This window comes from Nipponia nippon, unplaced genomic scaffold (genome assembly GCF_047370975.1).
Source record: "Nipponia nippon isolate SJK-2023a ecotype South Korea unplaced genomic scaffold, ASM4737097v1 scaffold_5, whole genome shotgun sequence".
NCBI classification, from domain to species: domain Eukaryota; kingdom Metazoa; phylum Chordata; class Aves; order Pelecaniformes; family Threskiornithidae; genus Nipponia; species Nipponia nippon.
This window is the reverse complement of record NW_028262369.1, coordinates 46,191,040-46,209,426: the sequence shown is the minus strand read 5'-3', so window position 1 is coordinate 46,209,426 and position 18,387 is coordinate 46,191,040. Positions and strand designations below refer to the sequence as shown.

The 18,387-nt window shown below is 38.6% G+C and overlaps 1 protein-coding gene and 1 long non-coding RNA gene across 3 annotated transcripts in view; one reads left to right on the top strand and one right to left on the bottom strand.

Moving 5' to 3' along the window:
- Positions 1-2,588: 2,588 nt before the first annotated feature.
- LOC148052168 (uncharacterized) overlaps positions 2,589-18,387 on the bottom strand; it is a 38,927-nt gene continuing 23,128 nt past the window's right edge. The window contains exons 3-7 of one of the 2 annotated variants that reach the window (XR_015699138.1): positions 10,677-10,793; positions 9,930-10,015; positions 8,846-8,974; positions 6,313-6,365; positions 2,589-3,808 (exon numbers count right to left, since the gene is read on the bottom strand). This is a non-coding gene — a long non-coding RNA (uncharacterized LOC148052168). The remainder of the gene's footprint in view (positions 3,809-6,312; positions 6,366-8,845; positions 8,975-9,929; positions 10,016-10,676; positions 10,794-18,387) is intronic. The other variant, XR_015699139.1, reaches the window with a different exon arrangement.
- The window catches only part of CRB1 (crumbs cell polarity complex component 1), a 111,753-nt gene continuing 109,965 nt past the window's right edge, over positions 16,600-18,387 (top strand). Inside the window, exon 1 of the mRNA XM_009474427.2 lies at positions 16,600-16,786. Within this exon, the coding sequence (XP_009472702.2) occupies positions 16,711-16,786 (76 nt within the window). The 5' untranslated portion in view covers positions 16,600-16,710. The remainder of the gene's footprint in view (positions 16,787-18,387) is intronic.

The following is an 18,387-nucleotide window of genomic DNA, read 5'->3' as shown; positions in this document are numbered from 1 at the left end:
CCGGCGGGGCCGCCGCCAGCGGCGGGACGCGCCGAGGGCCCCGCGCCGCTGCGAAACGGCTGCGCGAGCGTGCGCGGCTGAATCCGCCCCGGTGCTTAAAAATACCGAGTAAAAGCAAGGAATCCTGTGCTTACACAGCAGTCCATTACAAATTTCCAAGCTGCCGACAGTTTTCCTCAATAATATTATTTTGCGTTTGCCTTTTACTTGAGTATTTTGAAGGACTTCACGTACGGCCTTGGGACATTTCCAATTTTCGTGCTTCCCGGATGGCAAAAAGACCGCAGGCCCCGGGGTGCCCCACGGCTCGGGCGAGTATCCGCTTGGGGGTGCAGTTCATCAGCGTACCACAAGACGCTCGTCTTTCTGTTAATTACATTTTTAGCTTTCCGAAGATAACTAATTGCTAGTGACAACGTGACATTGAAAACGAGTTTGTTTTTCTGGGAGCCTTAAAGAAGAACTGTTACGTTAATGCAGGATTAAACTTTATTCCACGGCATGTGTTCTGTGCGTATGATTTGTAAATTGATGCTGGTGGCCACTTAGCATAATAAACACTGCGTGACTTCCAGGTGTTGCATTTTTCAATAATACTGAAAATTCTCAAAACATTCATTACCTCCTGATTGTTGCTATACCGCCTGTACTCACAGCTCTCTTATGCATTTTAATTGAAGTCTACAATTATTTAGCTTAATTTTTTTCACTGTAGTAGTACATTAAAATCAAATTATATTTTAATATTCAATTATTTCAAATAATATTTTAAATAGTATCAGTTCTTTCATTCAGTTAGTACTTCTGAGGTGAAACGATAGCATCAATAAGTGATAATAGAGCAATCAACATTACTATGTTTTTCTTGCGCTGAAGGCAAAAATCTACTTACCTTTGGGGATCTGCTCTTTTAGGATGTTGCTTGTGCTTGCCCAACTTTCATTTTTACATATTCATAGTTAAGCTGCACATAAACTGTAAAAATAAGTCTCTCTATTTTGATTTTGCATGGAAAAAAGAAGTTTTGAGCACAACACAGTAAGTTTTAAGATGAGCTTTACATTTCGCTCTAATCTGAATAGCAAGTTGATAAAAACATCATTTAGGCAGGTATCTGGCTTCTTGGGTCTCACTGCTTCCACAGCAAATATCTTCAGGTTGGAAGTATAAAGCTACGTGCTTTATGAGTTTTCGTGAGTGAAATATGTAAGGAAAACGCAACCTTGATAAGGACTGTTTTGCCAGCGAGCGTAACCAAGCTAGGAGACTGTTCTGTGGAACAGGCCTGAGACTTGCTTAGTTGTCACTGTACTGTAATGGGATTCAGGTATTTTTCAGCCTGTAACTACTAGATTGCCATGGACCAGAATTTTCCATACCTGTTTCCTGGCATGGAAAAATTCACGCAGGTATTCAACATACCTAATTTTTTTTCTGAGATTTTATTTTTCTGCATATACCTGGGAGACGCTTCAAATGTAGAAAGTTGAATTGCTAGTAGAAGCTATTTATTCCCATTTAAAAACAAACGTAGTGCTTGTCCTTAGATGTAAATAAGTGAAGAATTACGGCCAAACAAAAATATTCTGGGCACAATTACTTTCATCGGCAGAACTCAAAGTTGGCATCCAGTCTCCCCACAAAGAAAGTAGAAGCTGCACCTCTGCATTACAGCATGGACTTTGTCCCAGTCATAATTTTTTTCCCATTGCACTTTAAGAAGTAAATTCAATGTCTTTGACCATGCCATTTATTTCTTCTGTGTTGTTGGGTTTGGGCTTTTTTTTTTCTAGATAACTGCCTGATTTTTTTATTTATTTGTTGCTGATATTATTTACTCTGCGTTGAGTACTGTATGGGTTCTTGGCAGTCTACAAAGCATCTACATCTAGCCTAATTGCCAGAGTCCACAAGTTCAGCAGGCATTTTGACTTAGCACAAGCCTAGGTAACACTTTTTCTCTTTTGCTGTTTTATGTTACATGAAGGATTTAGTTCAAAGAAAAATTATACAATGCTAAGTGATCCATTACCATGGCTGGCATTGCTACAATAATTACTCTCTGGAAACAAAATGTCCTTGAACTCTCAGATCATTATAGTTCTTTCAGCTTTAGTGCTTTTACAGTTAAAGTGGTACAGGCAAAATTTAACTATATTAATCCTTTTTGTTCCAGTGCTTATTCATGCTAAATTTTCTTGCCAGTTAATAGAATATCTGTCACATAAAAAAAAGAGGGCTTTTACATTAATTAGAGTCAGCATCAATCAAAGAAGCACTTGCTCACCTATGTGAGACTTTACATAATTTGCAAATGCAGCTGTTTAGATTTGTCCAAGAAAACAATGTATTTGTCAAGTAAATATTCTCAAAATGTTGGAAATTAAGAAGTAGCTTTGTGCAAGAGGGTTTGGTGTTGGAGAAGGTGGTTTCATCTTGAAATACTTATTTTCCAGCTCAAAATCTTCACTTCTGAGATACAGTAAAACTAGAAATGACAGATATTTGCATCAAATAATACAACTTAAACAATAAACTGATAGGGAATCAACTCTGATGTTAAGCACTTAGCTGCCAAACAAACAGAAATAAAATTACATAAAAACAGCAAAGACCTGGCTGAGTAATTCCAGTTTATTACCAATATATTATTTAACAGCTGTTCACTGTGAGTACCCAGTTTTAAATCTAGTAGCATAAACATTCACATCCCCTTCTAAACAGCCACCTTCACTTTGGCCACAACATATATCTAAGGTAAATGTCTGTTTCTCTAGGAATTTTAGAGCTAATTTGCCATGGGTTCACAGTGTATGACACTGCTGAAACACAACCCACACTGTCATTCATACATTTTGTATCCCAGATGTGTCAGTGATGGGTGGGTCCTAGGGAGGAACCCACAAAGCCTATACTTCCTCTAGTCCGAGATTTTTCTGTATTTTATTGCCAGTCACCACATACACACAAATGTTTTAAATTAGACTGTGAAGTGAAAGGGTTATAAGATTGTCTAGAGACTCCAACAAGTTTTCTAGCCAACAGTGCTGAATAAAGTCCATTGCTGGAACCATTGCCAAGAAATTCTTTCAAACAGGCCATGAAAAGACCACCCCAGTCTCTCAATTCAGGTCTCTCTGGGGCACTAATCAACTGGAGGCTTGTCGTACTATTATGGATGCTTGGCATGTGAATCCTGTTGATCAGGCTTCTCCTCTTGTCTCCTCTCTCAAGTGCAGCAAGTGAAATGTGTAGAGAAGGAGGTCAGATCCACTCTTACTGCATCAGCCTCCCTCACTCCATCCAAGAAGCTTAACGCAGGGAAGGGTGGGCACCGTACCTCTGCTTGGGCTGTGTTCTCTTGAGTGTGCTATCGGCGGGTGTGGGTAGAATAACAACGATCTTGGCCATTGCCGTCTCTTTCTGGGGGTTTAATGCAGCGTGGAAGTTGCAGAGCGCTGTATGGCTACAGACCTCACAAAGCAGATTTCCTCCTGGAACGCTGTTCCAGTGCAGCCCCGAGGTGAAATTAGCAGGGGCCAGGAATAAGAAACTCACTGCTGTCACAATAATACAGAAGTTTTGTTAAGTCTGAACTCAGCACTAGGCTCGCTCTACAGGTAGATTCATAGATGTGCTGCGTTCCCTTTGCACTTTGAAAAATATAGTAGCTGGAGAAGTCCTTGGGTAGAGAGAAATTGCCCATGTACATTCCTGCCAGTGCTTGTTGCGCTGTCATCCATACCTGCTCCACCTGATCCGCTAGTGCTTGGCAGCTCAGGGGAAAGGAGGGAGAGTGACAGGAAAGCTGAATGAAAGAAAATAACAGTGGAAGAAATACCTGGTCTTCCCTTCTGCTGATGTAAATCTCAAGCAGCGTTACAAAAATCACTGTAAATTAAAACCGTACCCCCTGCCTGAAGCTGTGCAAAGAAGAAATGAGGACTTACATCAATTTTCTGTTGTTTTGGACCATGCTTTCAACAGAACAAATTAAACATTTTGCAATAATACACTGCTAGCATCAAAGAGGTATTTTCCTGTAAGCAAGGCAAGAACTGGGGAGAAACATAATCTCTGTTATTAGTTCAGATGGTATATGTGACCATCTGAACTAAAACCGGACCAGCTTTGGGCACATGACCTCAAGAAGGCTTCACATGCCTAAAATTATCTTTATTTTTCCAGCCATATCAGCTTTATTAATAAAAGGTATTGCCTCTCCCAATAAACCTTGCCTTGTTTATAGCCTTAGACCATCATGACTGCAACAATATTATCAAATTTCCAGTAAAACAAGCAAAAACAGACTTTCCTGTACAGAAATAATCTTGGCTCTCAAAAATCCTCGTATTATGAAAATGTATGGGGTAAACAGCTTGAAAAGGTTTCTCTGTGTCTTACACTGCTGCATTTCCATTGCACTGCATGACAAGAGACATGTAAAAGCTGCCGGAGCGCCCTGTGTGCTGAGGCCCTATTACGATACAACAAGCATTTCCATAATGAAGGGTAGCAGAGAGCTGATGTCACTGTCACTTTTTTCAGTCAACCAGAAACCAATTATCCCTGGCTGACAGGCCCAATTAAATCATGGGGTAGAGGGAAATGCCAGCTATCCTCCCCTAGGGTTAGGTAATTGGGGTTTTATTATGGTCAGACCTGGTGCTGTTTGTTGGGCCACAGGATACAAGTAAGAGACATTCTGGTCTCTCTCCCTCCATACTTTCCATAAGCATTCATGGTTTTGTACCCGTATGAAAAGTAGTTGCATTTTGCATAAAAATTCTAATCTTTTAATATATATTCTCTGTCACAGTAGGAACCTGAAGGTCATTCTATCTCTTCAAGTTTATAGAAAATATGACGTTAGGAGTTCTGACATAAAAGGCCTCAGGTGAAGGCTTTGTACTGATTTATACTTAAGATCCCAGGTCTTTTATCTAGTGCTATTGCAAGGATATAGAAAGTTTTCAACTCTTATTACTTTGAAACTTGAGAGCATGTTTGTCGTAGTATTAGACTGATGTACTGAGAGGTTAACTAGTTTACTGTATGGATTGTTTGGAGCTGAAGAAATGAAGCACTGAGTGTGCCACGGTCCATTCTTGTTCAGGTTAGCACTGAGTCATGGCCCTCCAAGGTCTTAAGGAATGCATTGCTTGTGATGACACAAGGAAGAAGTACTGAACTAGCTAGATCATTTCAAATTACCAAGTTTAAAAGCTTCTTTAATATTATAAGCAGTCCAGCTATGTTAACACAAAGTTCCATATGAGCTAAATGCCATGCATCTGTTATCCAGCCTAGCTTGTTTAGGGTATGGCGCAATGCAACCAGATTATTTATGCCTGGACATAAACACCTTCTTGAATTACGTATGAAACAGAACTGTGTTGCTGGAGAGAGCCATCTCTTGGATCTTTCCACAATGCAGCTCTGTCAGATGCCTCTCTGTCCCATTGACCCGCAATTCCTTTGCCAAGTCAGAAAAGACCTCTGCTATACTTACAGCACCTCTGTTCACGCTGTCAGAGCCAAATGATGGCTGCTTGAGCTGGATGTGACAGACACTCGCATTTGAGCCATAGAGTCGCGCACTTGCAGAATGCTTACATTGCCCAGTAAAAAGTAGAATTTGGTGCACAGGTTAAGATACAGTGTATATGCATATAGAAACATTTGTGTACCATGTGCTCAGTAATTTTTATTTAAGAGAAGAAAAACATTCGCTGCTGAAGACATTTTCAGAAATAAAGTATAACGCATAGAAGTTTCTGAATGGGGTAAAAAATTAGAAGGCCAACAATGGTATTTTGTTGGAAGGTTAGTGCATGAAGCTGACAAATTACCAGCAGCTTTTAAACCTTTGTGTCCTCGAATAATATCCACTATGCAATTATAAGGACAGCTAGAAGCAGTCAGATAGGCCTACCAGCTCAGTGTTTATCAAGGCTTTCCAGAGCTCTTTTCCTTCCCTTTGTGACAAACCTTCACATGGTTACAGTTGTCAGGCAATCAAAATTCATCTCTCTGCTAGAGAGGCAAGATGCTTCAAGGTGTAGGAGGAGCTTAAAATGCTATTCTGTACTCTTCTTAATCACTATCCATATAATTTGTAGATGCTATTTGTTTTGAATTATAAAGTTAAAGGTATACATAATCTACGACACATTTTTTCCCCAAAGACACCCGATTGTAAAAACTGAAGGGTGTTTTAGGGTTATATGAGCATTTTTATCTGTCATTGTTCATTTGCCTGAACTCAATTTACATATTCTATGATGTTTACTTACAGTTCAGTTTACTTACAGTTCAGGATGAAAGGCTGCAGTTACGAAGCTTACATTTTGTATAACTGCTCACTGTAAGAAAGAAACACTCCATAATGAAAGCATTGTATCTCTTTCTGAAGCATCACTATAGTGTAAGTGAGAATTTCAGGACCATCTTTTATTTTAGGTGACATTCATTATCTGATTTCTTAATTATATTTGAATAGTAATTACAGCATTTTCCCAAGAAAATATAATTAGATTTTGATATCAAGAGGCAGATTACAAGTAAATTAATTATGTTTTGAGGCCACTATTAAAAACCTGGAGCAAGACAAACTTGCTTCCAGTCAGAAAAGCAGGAGTTAGAACATGCACTGTGCAAGCACACAGCACAGAAGAAAAATGTTTAACTAAAAAAACCCCAGAAATACAGAATTAATTCTGCTTTGCTAGTGATCCAATATGCATAAATAGCCAGCAAAGAATCTTGTACAAGAAATCTCTACAGGAAAGTTATTTAAAAAAAATCATACTAACCAAAATAAAAAGCATAACAACACCTAAATGAGTACTGAGCTAGTAAAATGTCAATATAAATGCCATCCCAGGATAACATCTTCTTGTGGTCATTCCAAAATGTAACACTACGAAATAGTCCTGTAACAGTCACCTTGTAACAATGACCTTCCCAAATTAAAAAATGAACAAAACCAATTTGCTGCCTGGGGTGTCACTGGAGCTAAACCCATTTCAATAGATTTCAGTACAACGTTATGATCAGTTGTACGTCTCTCGGTGTGGCTAGTTGTTATTCCAAGATTAATGTTATTTCATTTTAGAAAGAAGCATGCTTTTCCAGTAAAAATAGCTGAAGGGAAGAACCAGTGCTTAAATTAATTTTCCTTTATTAGGAAAAATTGATAGAGCACTGTAACACTTCTAAACAAAAGGCTAGTGGCTTTCTTTCTGGAGGAGTTATGCTCGCTCATATCCTTTTTTGTAGTTGAATTTTGTGCCACACGTCTGTTTGCTAACAGTAGAGCAGCTTCGCCAGTCTCAGCCACAATAACCATGTGTGCTCTAAGAACTATTGGGTTCGGTGGTGAAAGGGCTGACAGTTGCTTGGGTGCCTTCACATACTAAAGATCTACTATTGCTTTTCCTCTTATGAGCGTTTTTTGAATTCTGCTTACACTAGTGCATTTTATTTGAATTAAGATAGGGAGAAGAGACTTCAGAGTAAATCTGGGAGTGAGAATGCTTTCCTCTCCTCTGAAAATATTTTCCTTTTGCCAAACCAAACCACAGATTGAAATCTTTACTATTTGTTTATTACCTTGAAAATATTTGATATAAGAAGTAGCTTGGATTAGTTGAAAGGTTTGGTTGGAGGAAGCTTAATTTAGGTTTCAAACTTTTGAAAACACTTTAAAATTATTTTACTTGTCCAAAGGAAAAAAAAAAAAAAAGCAAGAAGGTGATACCTTTTGAAATTGTCAAAACATTTTTTTCCAGCAATTTTTAAATAAAAGAGATAAAAAAAAATGCACAACAAAACAAAAAAACACAAAACCCCACCCTCTTCCTTCTAAAAGGCTCCAAAAATTCCTTGCCAGCTGCACTTCAAAGACTGAGTGGTTAAAAGAGACCACCATCTAACTTTGTATTCCTGCTCAGTTTTTGGAAAACAGCTCTCACATTTACAGTGGCATACAGTCCAAAGCAATTGAACTTACTTTTGCTCATGATAAATGTGAGTGGATAAATTTGTCTCCTATTATTGCTGGAGAACGTGTCAGATTTGCATCAAATTTGGCCAGATACAAAAATTTTTCTTCCTGTCTTGAGTTACAAGTACAACACTATTTTCAGAATCGGTGTGGCTTCTGACACATAGAAGGATATGGTCCTAAAGAAATGCCAAATTGTTAGAGTCATACTAAGTGACCACAACCAGTGCAGTCTACTACACTAGTTATTTCCATAGCTTCTAATGCAATGAATAGCGAATACAGTAAGTTCTGCATGTCCAGGCTTCAGAATCAATTGGCTGATTGCGATTACCATGTCAAAATGAAATTTGGTGTAATTATTTATTTTGGGATTATTGGTTTCCCACCTTATTTAAAAAGAGTATTATATAAAGACATGTTATATTGATCTACTTCATTCAATTAATACTGAAGTCTGACTTTGCTGCTGCAGGAGTGGAGGGGTTCAAGGTTAACATGGCTCATGTTTGATCCATTCTTCAGTAGTCAGATGCTGCCAGAGACTGTTTAATTCACTCTGATTAATCTTATTTAAGAAAAGAGTGAGCTGTGTGAGCTGTGTCTTTAGACTACAGTTCATTTCTACCATTTAGCAACATTCAGGACTACATTTTCAAAAGAGCTCAGCATTTGCTATTCTTCAGGCATGTGAGCTGTTCCCATAGGTTAGCTGAGGACCTGACGCAAAAGTACTTCAAAAGTCCTATGGGGATATAGAGTTTCTCCTTGCTCTGCCACACCAGTGGTTAACATCCTTAATTCTGAGTGCAGCTGAAAGCTAAGAGGAAATCTTACCCTGCTGGCACAAGGAGTTCCTGCAAGATGTACAGGTGTTGAGATGGTGGCTGCTGTGAGGACTTCTTGTTTGGTACTGCGAGGACTTCTTGTTTGCTACTGTGAACACACCTTTTCCCATAGGTGCTTCTATACGGGAAAAAACAGCTTGCTTATAGTCAAGGTATTGAAGATGCAGTTTCTGATAGCAAAATGCTGTTTCTCTGATAGTGGTAACTACCTTAGAAGTGCTGGCTTAGAAATTCTTGTACCCCAGAAACTCAGGGGCTCAGATTTAGAAGTCTGAGTCCCACAAAACTATGTTTGGTGAATGTCAGTGCTAAATTCCAATTCTGGGTGCTAAGACAAGACTTCTCAGCAGCTGCCCATGCACAACAATCATGTTCACTCAGGCTTTCACTGTATTGGAAGAAGTTACTATAAAAATGCCTTATTTTACTTAAAAAACAAAAAAGTCAAAAAGTCTTGATACCCAGTTAAATAGAAAGCACTGTGTGAAATTCATCCTATGCAAAGACCTCAGTGTGCCTGCACACAAAATTTAAGATGCAGTTCAGCAACTGAATTCAGCAACAAACCACCTGGTGATTTAAGGGGCCCTCTGGATACTAACAGAATATAAATCAATTACAGCATTATCGTCCACACTTTTCCCCTCTCACATCCAACATGATGCTTAGAAATCAAGCTGTGCCATCTCCATCTAGGGGACGTTTTTCTTTCACTGGCATGGGAACATGGTGACATCATGTCAACATGTATGTTATCTTCACTGAGGTCAGTATCACCACCAGTGATTAAAATAGGTGTGAAATATTCTGAATCAACACAAGTTTGGAAGCCAGAATATTTCATTTTACCTTGTGAACAATATAATTCAAACTGACAATCTTTCAGGATTTAGTTTGGTACAAAACTGTGGCCTTTAAGAAATGCATTGGCATTAAGATGAATGCTGTCTTAACCAATACTTAGCAGGAACTTGATATCCCTTTGGGGCACTTACTGTTACCTATTGTTCCCATAACATTATCTAATACTTTAGCACAGAGGCCAAGATTTTCAGGAGAAATTTAGTACTTGCCAGGATCCACACTGAGACACTTCAGAGAGGCCTGCAGGGAATTTTTGCTTTGCACTTTCTGGAAGTCACATCCTTCAACTGGAAACCTACAAATCAAAGAGCTCCAATTTGTCAGATGCTTTTCAAAACCTTGTCACAGTCAATACAATGACTGAATAAAGAAAAGGAAAAAAAATTATAAGGGATATTAGACATCAGGAAAAATTAAGAAGCTTCTCTATTTGCCCATTATAAATATTACTTGTTGATAAGTACTGTGTTTTGCAATTCCATTACAAATTGCAGTACCTCAGAATGATTTATCACTGAAAACAAATGTCGCTTGCCTCACCTGCAAGCACAGTGAGGCAGAACTGGCGAAAAAATTCGTTTCCTGGCCCCCAGCCCAGTGCTCGGCCTGTGAAACCAGCTAGGTTGTCAGCTTTCTCAACACAGGGTATTTCCGAAGACCAGAATTCGAATAACAGTTCTAGAACCATCTTATCCTTCCCAGCCTCTCCATACGACTGTAATTGTCCTGCCCTGTCCCTGGAACAATCACAGTATTTACCGAAAGTACAATGTTTACATATATAGTGTGTGTTAAAATCAAGCAACCTTGGTTACTAATCCTGCCTTCCTGATTCTTGCTCTTTCTCCTCCTCTACACAGTTGCCTGCTGGAGTTGTGTCTAAATTCCTTCTGAAATCACTTAGTAGTGATCAGGTGAAAGGATGCAACATACTAGCTTAAATCTCTTCCAAATACCTTTGAAACTGTTGCTTGCCTATACAAGTACCTCCTCTGAAACAGATGGGGTTTTCAATTTAGTTCCAATGCTTACAGTTTTAGGACTTTCTGGTTTGGTGTATGAATTATCCCATTCTGAAGGAAAGAAAAAAGAGAATTAGAACAGGATTTGTAAGTCTGTTAACATGTCTGTTCTGCTGTAGTGGAAAGCATAGCGATAAAAAGTACATTTACAACCCGTTCAGCACTTAATATATCAGTGCTTTTGTAAAAACACAGTATATTTGCCTCATTTTGCCAAGCACTGCTGTAACCTTGACATTCACAGGAAGATTATAGGTACAGACAGAAACTTCCTGATTAGATGGTTCATTAGCAGCAAGGTACAGAATACTAATAGCAAATTTTCATCTGCATTGACAAGGCCTGACCTAGCATTCATCTGACAGTGGAATTGCTTCCCTGGTGATATCAACCACACACAATACGGTAAAAACATGTTATTTCACAAAAATTCATCAAAGATGAGGATAAGTGAATCGCATGCTATTGAGTTCTGCAGGTCCCAGGGGAATCCTGTTTTGCCTAAGTGTAAAATACTCAGGAGAGACTTCATATGAAAAACCAAACAGCTTAAACTCCTTGACAGAAATGAAATAATTTGAACAGTGTGTACCTTAACTAGTACCTGACCATGAGGAAGTACAAGGTGCTAGCAAACACTGCTTGAAATTCAGGTGGTTGCAAATACAGTTGGAAGCAGAGGCTGGGTTATCACTCACACCATTTCTATCATGTCCAAAATTAGATATATCTGAGTGAATCAACTTGACATTTCTGTAATCGCTGGTTAAATTTTAGGTTAGCAGGTAGAAAACCCTCATTACTTAGCAAGAAAATGGCTACATGGAGAAGCAGTAAAGTAGTCATAATTTCAAAGATTGTATTACGTTTAAGGAAGCAATAGGCTTGGCAGATCTTGCAAAATATTTTTACATTTTCATATACAGCCCTTCAGTTTCATAAAACCATTTATAATCTGCAAATTGGCAGAACTGGAAGCTCATGCTCTACCTGGTCTTCTGGAAGAAAATGTTCTGCTTTGAAGTGCTACTCAGGCTAAGGAAGGAATAAAAAAAGCAAAGCAAGAATTCAAGGGGAAAAAATATTTGAACACCCTAATAACAAAGAAAAAGAAGCTCCAAAGTAATATTTGCAGACTAACATAAGTAGTTAAATATAATCATAAAACATTTACTTGTGGAAAAGCATGGACCAAGGGAATTTCCAATTGTCTCTTGTAGGCACTTTGCAAGTGTTGTGAGAAATCAATGCACATAGTTGTTCTTGTTGCAAGGTGCCTAATTAAAATACAAATAGATCTATAGCAGTCTTGTTAAGGAGGTAAACAACTTCCTGTTACAATACAACACTCTATCCACAGCACTGTTTAGCCAGCCTACATTCACATTGGTTTGTCTGTTGTCTGTTGGTTTGTCCATTCATATTTACCCAAAGAGCTACAAGCTAAAAAACATATGCTATCTATGAGCTGTTTCATAAAGAGGGTACAGACACCATAAACAGGAAGATGATCTGGTCAGGTCCATTGTTTCAGCAAACTCCATCGTCTTGAGTTTTCAATAAATACTTAAGAATGTATTTTAATGCCCAAAACATAATGTCAGACCTGAGTGACTTCATGCTCTTGTGCTCCATAGTTTTTCATAAAATGAAATTCTCCCAGTGGTGAACAATGGCACACATCTATGATGAAATTCAGCAAGAACTTAAGAGCAGATATAAACAAGGAGCACTGCTGAATGCTAGCAACAAAAGCCAAAGACCCTAGGAAAAAACAAGCACTGTTTTATAAAGCGGAAGCTATTCTGCATTAGGTATACAAAACCGCAGACTGAGCTAATATAGGCTGGAGCTTTTGCAGAAAATCTAATGCTATATTCAGAGAATCACAGGATCGTATGGGTGGGAAGGGACCTCCAGAGGTCTCTAGTCCAATCACCTGCTCAAAGCAGGTCCAGTTTGAGCAGGTTGCCCAGGACCTTGTCCAGCTGAATTTTGCATATCCAAAACCTCTTTAGGCAATATTATCTTTAGCTCAGTCACTCTTCCACTCTTGCATGAAATCACCCACCTGCTCCTGACTAATTACCAGTATTTTATTTGCTAGTGAACAAAAAGGATTTAATAAAAGCTTCAGGTTAGTCAGCAACAAGCACGTCGTAAACTCACATCTTCCACTCTTAAGGGAATTTTACACTTTAGATGAATTATTTAATTATCCTAATTTCCGTTCATTTTATAGTTTAGATTAAAACTACCGTAATATTTTACAGACTGGAAAAGAAAGACCAGTTACTTAAGAAAATCACCTATAATTGAATTTGACCTAGAAGGCACAGGGTGGCATCAATAAAAATTGCACTTTAAATTGGAGCAACATCGAACAATCAGAAAACAACATGCCAAGCAGTGAGAGGCAGAAGATACACAATTAATTAGTACTGCTGTCATCTGAAAGTTGAAAACCATGCATATATCAGGCAACAAAAGATGTTAGATAATGAAGTTTGTTGGCCAGAGCTGCAGTAAAATATTTTAGAAGACGTGACACTGACTAGTATAGTCTGATACCACACCACAGCCTAATTATTGCAAAGAAGCAATCAGAACAGAAAAGGGCAGCACTTAAGTGAAAGAAAATGGCAACACAAACCCTTTTTCCCCTGAGAAAATGGCATAGCCTCTGACTTATATGACTACAGAATCTCATCAAAGCTAAGCTGTACTGAGAAATTATGGAAATTACATTTAGATGTTATGTTTCACTGTGTACAAATGAAGTTCATGAAGGACCAGCACTGCAAAAATTTGAACACTCTCCTGTAGGCAACTGCAAGGAACTAGGGCAGTGATAAGTTAATTTAGTTTGCTCCCCATTAAATTCTGGGATATGAATAGCTCATGGAGAAGAAACTTTTGAAATAGGTGTTGCGAAATGCAGAGCTAAGTTTCAAACAGGGTGAAAAAGCAGCTTTTTTGGCTATCCTGAAAGCAATTACATTTTAATAACTTTTCAAAAGACCTAGGATTTGTTCATACACTTGCTATATGGCTTGTAATAACCACAGAGTTACTTGGCAGATTATTTAATTCAAATGTCAACACATGCATTTACACACTATAGGTATGTTCTCGGATCAGTGGCATATCTTCATGTCTGAGGACTGATAAGTTTGCTTAGAGCACAGATTTTTTGTATATACTTGTGTAACTTTCAGAAAAATCTAGAATCAATCCTGGATTGATTCTATGTTTTTCTATGATTGATTCTAACTTTCAGAAAAATATCCAGGTTTGATAGATGTGACTACTTCCTTGCAGTGCTTACCATATATTCCTCAGAGTTGAAAACTTCATCTTTTCTTATCAAGAATTTTGGCTCTATTTCTGAATAGCCAAAGGATTTATTTTTTTAAATTGACTGGTATATTGAATCTGTAGGTCTTCAGACCAAATATATTCTAGCAATTGTTGGAAGTATGCCTTCTTCCTTAAACTTCTAGATTAGTACACAGTGTTTCCTTAGTAAAGATGAAATTAATTTAATCAGCAGTTATAACCACTGTAAGACAACATATCAAATTCCTGTTAATGGAGACTAATTCCACAAAAACAATTTAAAAATTGTTCAAAATTATAATGGAAAATGTTGTTCTTCTAAGTAAGTTATATAGTAACAAACTTAAATAATAATGCACTTAAAGCAGGCAATCAGCACTGACCTCCACTGCATAATTTAGCCCAACAGAAGAATTTCCAGACGGCAGAATAGTATTTTCATGTTGTAATGCTTACATATTTTACTAGATAATTTCAAACAGAAACTAAATAGACAGATGGCAAGGAGAAGAAAACATCCAAACAACTATAAATGTACATATAAAACAAAGCTGATTACTAAAAGAGCTGAAAAATACAATTAGCCATTTAATTATATTTAACTTTATAGTTATCTAACTACTTTCCGCTAGGAACCCAGTTCATCATCCTATTCATAACTTACGACATTTGACCAGGAAATCCAGGCTGGGTTGCCATCGGAGAGACCAGGGGTCTTTGAAGCCCCCTGAAGAATGGCGCGTGGAGCGAGGGGGCTCAGAGGAGCTGGAGGCTCCTGGGTCAGGGCTCAGGCTGTGGGAGGGTGGAGGCCTCCCGAGAAACAGAGGCGATAGAGCTGCCGGTGCCAGGAGAAGCAAAAGAGGGTCTGAAAAGATGTGCCACAAGGTTAGCAGTGGGCGAGTGCAGTTGCACACCAATGAAGTGGGAAAGAAGGAAGGGCCTTGCAGCAGGAGAAATTTTAAATTATTCAGTGCACTGAGCTGAAAGAGTGGGTGTGAAAGTACCTACCCATTATAAACAACTTCCTTAAATTCATGTTGGCATCAACAGTCTGCTCCCTACTCACCTGAGGCCTTAAGCATATGCTTAGTTCAGTTAAGTGTACATGTCAAGTTAAATGCATTATCAAAGGCTTCCTAAACTGGGGACCAAGATTCTACTGAATCAGGAAGGACAAAATACAGTACCAAATTTATTAATTATTAGCTGTTTTACAGTAGTATAACATAGCAATGGCCAAGCAGATTTTTCAGGGTTGGTCCTGGGCTTTGGAACACCTGGTCTCTGCACTGCAGCAAGGAGAGCAAGTGGGAAGCGCTGAGGGCCAAGGGCCAGAAAGGCTGGTAGAAGTGAAGATGGTGGAAAGGGGAGATTCACTGCCAAAAAGGCAGCTTATCTCTTTCTTGGCCTCAGAGCCTGAAAGATACTACAGCAATCATTGTTATGGTATAGTTTACCCATAGTAAACATACATACTTAACAATGCATGGGTTTGTAAGGTGCCAAAAGGCCAAAGTTTGTACTGGGATGGTAGTATCTGAACATGGCTGCTGGGCCTGTCACTGCCTTCCTTCCCTTCCCCTCCTGCTAGACCAGGCCAAGGCTTTAATATCTGTGAACACAGACGTAATCAACAGATGAGGCATTGGACACAGAGACAACTTTGGGCAGAAACAGGGTGTTGCCTGTGCCATGCAGCAGTGAAGAGCCACAGTGCTGCACTGCTGTGGCAGCTGGGGAAGGCTCCTTTGAGTACAGGCAGACTCACTGCACTTGCACCAGCCACAGTTGTCTAACACCAACTCCGGCTTGGAAGAAATGGATTCCATCCCCTGTCCCCATCCTCTTCTCTTATCAATCTTGCTATGTCATCTCCTGAATCTGTAAGTGACAGGTTCCTCTATGAGCAGTTCAAAATTACAACACAATCCGATGAAGCTCAAAGGACCTGTGCCAGCTCCCAATTATTATGCTCCTTTTAGTGATAGCAAAAGTAAATAAATCCAGTGTAAATAAAAACCCAAAAGATTGTGGAAGAGAACCTGCTAATATCAAACTACAAAATAAGAGTGAGAATGGGGATGCTTCATGTTTTTACTTCATGTGCTAATGAGGTAAGATACAGAAGAAAAAATACAGAAAACGAAGTGTTTATTAGCTGACTTGCATTTTTATGCAAGAAAGCACAAAGTGTTTATACTATGAATCAGAAGGAATGTGATGTAATGGAGGTTTATTAGAAGATAATGAGTGATATATTTTGAAAGATTAAAAGAGCGCTGTGCCTTATCTGCTGTGCGGTGTCAGCCAGGCACAGCACACCGTTCACAACACAGTTCTGCAGCAGAAAGCTGGGGAAAGACTCCAGTCCAGCTCGCAGACAAATCTGCACCAGGTTTGAAAAATCACTCGGACCTGCCAAAGTAAAACCTTAACAAGCACAACTGCCTTTTGAATCAAAGTCTGTAGGTTTGCAGTGAACAGGCTGATGAGGGGCACAGGCAAAGATGGGTTGTAGGGGACTGTATGCCTTGGGTATTACCTTAGTTTCAGAGATGAGGAGCAAGCAGTGAGGATCAGCACCAGCCCTTTGGACAACAGACAACAAGGCGGAGGATGTCCTATCAAGATGAATATGGCTCATTCAAGAATTAACTCTCTACTCATCTTCTACCTCAGTTTTTTGCTGCTCATCCATTTAAAAAGTAAGATTTGCTCTTTTTCTTATTGTTCTGACATGTCCTCTGGGTAGATGGCTAGACGTGCACTTCTAGGAGGAAGCTTGTGTTGTCAGAAGGCTTTAAAAATTTGATGCAGATGCCAAAAAGATTTGGTCCATGAAACTAAGTTGTATGAACTCATTGCATGATAGCTTTCCTGATCATCATGCTTAAACTTTTTTTTTAATGAAGAATGAAAGCATTTTTAATACATTGCTTCACATATTGAAAGTACAGCAATAAAATGTTCTGTTAAAACTGTACCTATAAAGTCTGCACTTTGATACCATTCATCTAGTAAATTTAAACATATCTGATTAAAATTTAGACTAATTTATCCTTTGCTACAGCTTTCATGTTGTGTATTTTAGTAGCACCCATTGCCTTTTTATATAAGCTTTTCTAATTACAACCTCTAGACAAAGCAGTTGTTTAATAACTGTGATATATTTGGTGTTCTAAATATCTCCGTTATGAGGGAGTATAAAAGTCCAACTATTTTTATAGAGAAAATATTCTCAGCAAACTTCCACATAAACAGAAGTATACAAGATATTGGAAGTCACAATGGGTTTCCTTGATAATTTTATCAGATGGTTGGGAGTAAATACAAGCCAAGGAGGCTAAATGGCCTCAGCTGGTGAGGCTGATATATGTTTATGAAAAGCAGTAGCTCTTGAACATGTTTAAAATGAAGACAGGCAGGATGTGTGTCTGTCTGAGGAGGCTGTTTGATTTGCGTCTGTTGAATGTGAATCGCAATAAGACAAAGCTTTGAGCAGCTGCCATTAAACAAGAAGACTTGGCATTAGCGTACAGTGTTGTGTAATCTGGGTCACCTTCTGTTGCTGCATCACTCAAATTGTTACTTGGACAGTTTACAGCCCAACATAAATTAAAGGCTGAAAAGCAAACAGATGCAGTTGGATCAACCAGCACTGAAAAAAACTCAAACACTTTAAGATATAGGACAAAATACAGAATGTCATAGAAACATTGTTTTATCCTCATAGTTTTCTTCCTTGGGGATGTAATGATGTGAATCAGGGAAGCCAAAATGTTCTTTCTAAATTAACTCATAACAGGACATACCCTGAAAAAAGAGAATGGATCTTGCACTTTTAAAAAGCAGTTTTTAAAGTCTGTGTACTGTAGGATGAACAACCAGAAAATCTGAGACAGAGTCTGCTATCTAATTAAGAGAGAGTAACAGGAATGGTGTTAGTTACGAAAATTTCATTTTTATATGAGGCAGGCAAATTAGAACAAAATATAAAAGCTTTGGGAAAGGGAATAAAATCTTAAGTGCTTATACAATTAAAAGGGTCACATTAAAAAAAACATGCACAAAGAAAGCATTGCTAAAATGTAAACAAGAAAAAAGCCCCACAAGAGTCAGTTAAAAAAGAAGATAAACACAAGTTTTGGCTTTGACCTTGCATGAGCTTTGCTCAATGCAGGATGCCAAAGGAGGGGAAAGTAGTTGTACATCATTTTGTGCCTTTTCCTTAGCACAGTTGCCTGGGAAGACATTTCAGATGTGGCATGAATTTTCTCTGGGTTATGGCTATATGGCCAGTCTCAAG